Below are 6,741 nucleotides of genomic sequence, written 5' to 3'. Positions count from 1 at the left end.
TATAAATCACAGCGATTCACAATCTCGATAAGTTCTCTCTCGACGAGTGCAAAACACACAATTTACGGCTCACTAGAATTATAAATTACACGGAACTCAAAGTTACTACTGCTCTCTCTTCATTAACCCTGCTGTTGTTGTTGTTCTTGGCAGTTATTTTGATTTAAAAATAATTATCTCCTAAGAGATAATTATTAATCAAGGTGCTCGAAGATTAAACAATCCTCCTTCACCCCGCGCGTGGTCTAGGAATATGGGCTTAACTTGAGAAAATAGGAGATTAATGCAGACAAGGTATGTAAATATAAAAAGGTAAACGTGAGAGTAACGATAAAAAATTAAAATAAATAAAAAGTGAAGAGCAAAGTAGACTAAACTAAACTAAACGGCCGATGTCGGACAGGTGGTCCATCAGGGCGGCGGGGATCTAAAAATCCTATGCCGAGAATTTAATGTGGGGGGAAAACGGGAGTACCCCGAGAAACTCCACTTTCACTGGTAACGACCAATTCGTTACCCTGCTGGCTTTTCTGCCAGGCTTATATACTAACGAAGAGGGCATCTCGGACTTCCCCGATATTTGTGAAACATCACGCACGCTACCAGCGCCAAGCGCTCCAACAGCGTCAAGTGACTTCCGCTGTCGTAACAGTATATTCGCTTTTTGTCACACACACGTGTGTGTTTGCGAGCGTGAAAAAATATAAAAGGTAAATATTACGAGAATTTCACCTTTTTATCTGGCGAAAAATAACTGCACCAGAATACAGTCACATGTTTATAGTTTACACTATGACTGGTTATCATTCAACCAGTCAGTAAGTGCCAACTAATATATATATATATATATAGTCTATGAAAGTACAAACGATCATACTATGCCCAGTAGTAGTAATGTAATTCAATGAAGGTTCTCAAAGCTGAAATAAAGCATGATGAACGTATGAAAAAGATAATCTTAGCTGATTAAGGATACTGCATACGAAACATTTGGGCAAGACGCCATGTCTCAGTAGTAAACAAGACTCTGGCGTACGTACATGAAACTGGCAATGTTAATAATAGAAGTTAATTTTTTGTACCATTAATAAATCCATAAAAAAAATGTTATAGGCTTACAATTCAAAATGAAACCGTCTTTAAGATACAGTCCATTCTCTAGAGCTAGAGAAAGACTTTCATTTAAACTTAAAAAGTAGAAAAGTTTGTCAAGGCAGACTTGTGGTAAGTATTATCAATGATCTGAGGGTTAGTGTACAGGACTGGGGACCCCTAGTGCGAGGCGTAGCTCTAACCAACACCGTTCGAATTCTCTAGCTATATGTGTGTATTATTCAGTTAGAGTAGACGTAGCCACTACAAGCGGCACGTACTACTAACACGTTATTTTCCCTCCAGTCTGTAGTCGAAAATTAGGGCCGGTTAGGCCTGGATTATAGACATTTCTGACCTGGTTGTTTTATCCGTTACACTTAATTAATGGTACTGTAGTGTATTAAAGCACAATTGTATCGATCATTTGGTTTAAAAGTTAAAATAAAGTTATGTAGTTACAATAAAATGCGTTAATTATGTAAACATAATAAAATACGCAAGTTATGACTTTAACAAAAACAACAACACATTATTGATTTAATTATAATGGAAGTTTACTAATGTAGAACTGTATAAAAGTACGTAAAATCTTAATACTTCTAAGAGGTGAATTTGACCAATGACCAGTACCTCTTATTTCGGCCTCGATGGAGGTTAAACTCTTTATCGTGTTTTTCTTCAGTTTTAGCTACAGATATAATCATATTTTCCGTGTTTCTCACTCCAGCTAAAAGAGAACATCGACTACGTTTTGATGGTTTCAGCGACAAATCGCTTTAGTTTAGAATCCTTTCTGCCATCTACTCACAGGGTAACACGTGTAAACAAACCATTGGCTCTCACACTTATAGCTCCTACTGTCGTTGACGCTCAACATGACGCCACCTTTACAGTTATTGTTTACTTGTGTGGAGAGTATGAAATGACATCATCAAGCCTTCATGTAAGTGAAAACTTTCTTTCAAAAAGTTGGAAATTTCAATATTACAGTCGTGAATATTGGATGAAATAATGAAATGTGTTTTATTCTGCATCATGAGTAACTTGGTATTAAAAAAACATTTCAAAATCACCTCTACAAACAAGCCTGTTTCTAATGGAACGTCATTTCCTGTTTATTCACAACCCCTGGTTACTCTATTGCAATATCACGTTAACTTTCTGTGACTTTTACAACCACGTGCAATGTCGTACCGGTAAAATTAATCTTATGTTTACGACAATCTTACTAGTGAAGCTTTTCGTTTGGCTTAATATATGGGATCTTTGTATGAACACTATGTGATAGTTTTATAAGTATCTTAAATAGAAAACTAATGTAAGATTATAAATTTTCTTTAATACCAAAACACTTGCACGTTTACTTGCAATGTCAGATACTCTATTATGTTAAGTGTTTATTGGAAACAGAGAAGGCGCCGTGTAGAACCAAAGTCATTTTCGATCACTTATTTTGTTTGTATATTTAGTTGTTTAAGGGTTAATTATGTGATTATTTTTCCAGTTCACGTGGTCAATTACTCCTCCAGTTGTCGACTTGAGTGGATTTACTGGTAGAACGTCCATTATCCCTAAAGGATATTTTAACTATGGGAGTGATTATATCATTTCAGTGAATGGTGAGTTTTATGGAGAATTGAATTATTTTTATACGTACTACATTTAGACAGATGAGTAGATTGATAAGTGAATTATTTACATTTTAATTATTTCAGTGTCTGTAACCAGTGATCGAAGTCAGTGGAGTGACGTAACCCAAACCATTAGGGTTAAGAGAATGAATCTACAAGCCGTTATTAGTTCATCAAACCTTGTTGTTGGGGACGAAACACCCTTCAAACTAGATGGCGCTCTAGCTTCTGATCCGAGCAACGCTGCTGGTGAACTCCAGTTTTTATGGTCTTGCACTGACCAGATGACAACTGCAACATCCTGTTTTGGCAACAGCATGCTGGTTAATGATCAGATCCTCAGAGTACCAGCAGGAGTACTTCTCCCTAACACGTAAATGTTGAAACGCTTTTGTTTGTTATACGTGGTGTTATATCACAATAAAAGGGAATAATAATATTGACTACGCATTTATTTCTTTACTGTCATTATAAAGGTTTCCTCCATTAAAAATAGTGTACAATGGTACTATAAACCCTTCTCACTGGCAACTCGTGTAAAATCTTTAAAGAAAAAGGTGGTAAAAAGTATTACCAGTTTTTTTATGTCATATCGCTAACAACCAATCAAAAAAATCATGTTTTACCAGCCTTTGCAATTTACATCATGAAATTCGTATTTAGATGGTTTACTGAAGATTGCAGAGTTCTAATCACTTAACTAATAGTAAACAATAAAGATATTTACTCAAAAACTTTAGTATACATAAAGTAGTTTATTTGTTTTCTCTGGAAATCTTTTGAAAAATGAATTTTAACTTTTCATCACTGACGCCAAAGGAAGACATTGCAGAAGCGTCAGTAAAGTGAAGTGGTCATTCTAGAAGTTTCGTTTACGTTTAGCAAGCTTCTTTGGAGGTCACGTTGTGTCAAAATAAGGTCGTCAATAAATACAGTTGGCGAAATCTCATGATTCGATTCACGTTTTTCGGCGTAAATGTTCTTTTTGTTTTCAAACAAAGACCTTATTCACTAACTTTGAGGATTGTAGGTTAAGGTGACACTGAGGACCTTAACACCTAGACTTACATTTTTAGTGAATGTCAACTCGAATTACTTATGTACTTATTTTTTGAAGCTCTGTAACACCACATAATAATTTACTATGACACAAGTATATATGAAAATCACAAAACTGCCATGGGGAGTTAAAATTTAATAAAACTGGAATAAATACATCAAAAAGATCGAGTCATTTTGATTGTTATGGATTGTCAAGTTCGAATTGTGTTACACTATTTACGTTAACTATGGTTTTGTTTTTCATTTCAACATAGATATTTTATTACATACAAAGTATCCAAGGATTCACGTAAGATTGAAAGTCGAACTATAGTAACTGTCCGCAAGGGGGAGCTACCTGTCGTCTATCTCAAGAAACGAAAAGCTGGATTGATCAATCCTAACGAAAGGCTTATAGTGGAAGGATATGTTACCAGCCGTGCCAATGTGACACTTAGATGGGAGGTCAGGAGAGAAACTGGTAAGTTGTGAAGAGAAGGGAAGGAGGGAAGTGAGAAAAAAAACAAGTAAGTTTGAAATGACGGGAAGAAGGGAGGTGAGGAGCGAAAGAGATAGGTTTGAAGTGAAGGGAAAGGAAGAAAGGAGGTGAGGAGATAAATTGGTAAATTTGAAGGGAAGGGAGGTGAGGAGAGAAACTGGTAAGTTTTGAAGTGAAGGGAGGTGAGGAGAGAAACTGGTAAGTTGGAAGTGAAGGGAAGAAGGGAGATTAGGAGAGAAACTGGTAAGTTTTGGAGTGAAGGGAGGTGAGGAAAGAAACTGGTAAGTTTGAAATGAAGGAAATAAGGGGGTTAGAAAAGAGAAACTGGTAAGTTTTTGAAATGAAGGGGAGACGGGAGGTGAGGAGAGAAACTGGTAAGTTTTGAAATAAAGGGAAGAAGGGAGGAGGGAGAGAAACTGGAATGTTGTTAAGGGAAGTGAGGAAAGAAACTGGTAAATTAGGAAGTGAAGGGAGATGAAAAGAGAAACTGGTCAGTTGTGAAGAGAAAAAAGTATCGACGGAAAAGAAACTTGCCAAAAACAAGTTACAACATGTTCAATCTCTCTAAATAACAAGTTACAACAAGTTTTAATTTATTACAATATATTTTTATTTAAACATTACTAAGTTCTAAAATTTACAATATTCTTGTTTTATTTAAAGATCACTAAGTTCTAATTTGTTACAATATTTTTGTTTTATTTAAAGATCACTCAGTTCTAATTCTTTACAATATTCTTGTTTTATTTAATGATCACTCAGTTTTAATTCCTTACAATATTCTTGTTTTATTTAAAGATCACTGAGTTTTAATTTCTTACATTATTCTTGTTTTATTTAAAGATCACTAATTTCTAATTTGTTACAATATTCTTGTTTTATTTAAAGATCACTAAGTTCTATTTTATTACAATATTCTTGTTTTATATAAAGATCACTAATTTCTAATTTTTTACAATATTGTTGTTTTCTTTAAAGACCATTAAGTTCACATTTTTTACAATATTCTTGTTTTATTTAAAGATCACTAAGTTCTAATTTGTTACAATATTCTTGTTTTATTTAAAGATCACCAAGTTCTAATTTCTTACAATATTCTTGTTTTATTTAAAGAACACTCAGTTCTAATTTCTGATAATATTCTTGTTTTATTTTATGATCATGAAGTTCAAATTTCTTACAATATTCTTGTTTTATTTAAAGATCACTAAGTTCTAAAATTTACGATATTCTTGTTTCATTTAAAAATCACTAAGTTCAAATTTCTTACAATATTCATGTTTTATTTAAAGATCACTAAGTTCTAATTTGTTATAGTATTCTTGTTTTTTTAAAGATCACTGAATTCTAGTTTCTTACAATATTCTTGTTTTACTTAAAAACCACTAAGTTCTACTTTGTTACAATATTCTTGTTTTATTTAAAGATCACTCAGTTCTAATTCTTTACAATATTTAAAGATCACTAATTTCTAATTTGTTACAATACTCTTGTTTTATTTAAAGATCACTAAGTTTTAATGTCTTACAGTATTCTTGTTTTATTTAAAGATCACTTAGTTCTAATTTGTTACAACATTAATTTTTTATTTAAAGATCACTAAATTCTAATTTCTTACAATATTCATGTTTTATTTAATGATCACTCAGTTCTAATTCCTTACAATATTCTTGTTTTATTTAAAAATCACTAAGTTTTAATTTCTTACCATATTCTTGTTTTATTTAAAGATCACTAAGTTATAATTTGTTACAGTATTCTTGTTTTATTTGAAGATCACTAAGTTCTAATTTATTACTATATTCTTGTTTTATTTAAAGATCACTAATTTCTAATTTGTTATAGTACTCTTGTTTTATTTAAAGATCACTGAATTCTAATTTCTTACAATATTCTTGTTTTATTTTTTTTAAATCATGAAGTTCTAATTTCTTACAATATTCTTGTTTTATTTAATGATCACTCAGTTCCAATTCCTTACAATATTCTTGTTTTATTTAAAGATCACTAATTTCTAATTTGTTACAATATTCTTGTTTTATTTAAAGATCACTTAGTTCTAATTTGTTACAACATTAATTTTTTATTTATAGATTACTAAGTTCAAATTTCTTACAATATTCATGTTTTATTTAAAGATCACTAAGTTCTAATTTGCTATAGTATTCTTGTTTTTTAAAGATCACTAAATTCTAATTTGTTATAGTATTCTTGTTTTATTTAAAGACCACTAAGTTCTAATTTGTTACAATATTTTTGTTTTATTTAAAGATCACTCAGTTCTAATTCTTTACAACATTCTTGTTTTATTTAAAGATCACTCACTTCTAATTCCTTACAATATTCTTGTTTTATTTAAAGATCACTAAGTTTTAATTTCTTACATTATTCATGTTTTATTTAAAGATCACTAAGTTCTAATTTGTTACAATATTCTTGTTTTATTTAATGATCACTCAGTTCTAATTTCTTACA

At 31.7% G+C, this 6,741-nt stretch overlaps 1 protein-coding gene across 1 annotated transcript in view; it reads left to right on the top strand.

Moving 5' to 3' along the window:
- Positions 1-6,741, top strand: part of LOC106467648 (filamentous growth regulator 23-like) — a gene marked incomplete at its 5' end in the record, with an annotated part of 43,559 nt that overhangs the window by 34,125 nt on the left and 2,693 nt on the right. Inside the window, 4 exons of the mRNA XM_022395843.1 lie at positions 1,823-2,038; positions 2,600-2,714; positions 2,811-3,099; positions 4,043-4,248. Coding sequence (XP_022251551.1) covers positions 1,823-2,038; positions 2,600-2,714; positions 2,811-3,099; positions 4,043-4,248 — 826 coding nt within the window. The remainder of the gene's footprint in view (positions 1-1,822; positions 2,039-2,599; positions 2,715-2,810; positions 3,100-4,042; positions 4,249-6,741) is intronic.

Source organism: Limulus polyphemus, unplaced genomic scaffold (genome assembly GCF_000517525.1).
Source record: "Limulus polyphemus unplaced genomic scaffold, Limulus_polyphemus-2.1.2 Scaffold2690, whole genome shotgun sequence".
Lineage (NCBI taxonomy): Eukaryota > Metazoa > Arthropoda > Merostomata > Xiphosura > Limulidae > Limulus > Limulus polyphemus.
Note: the sequence above shows the minus strand (reverse complement) of the source record. Positions and strands in the feature narration are given on the sequence as shown.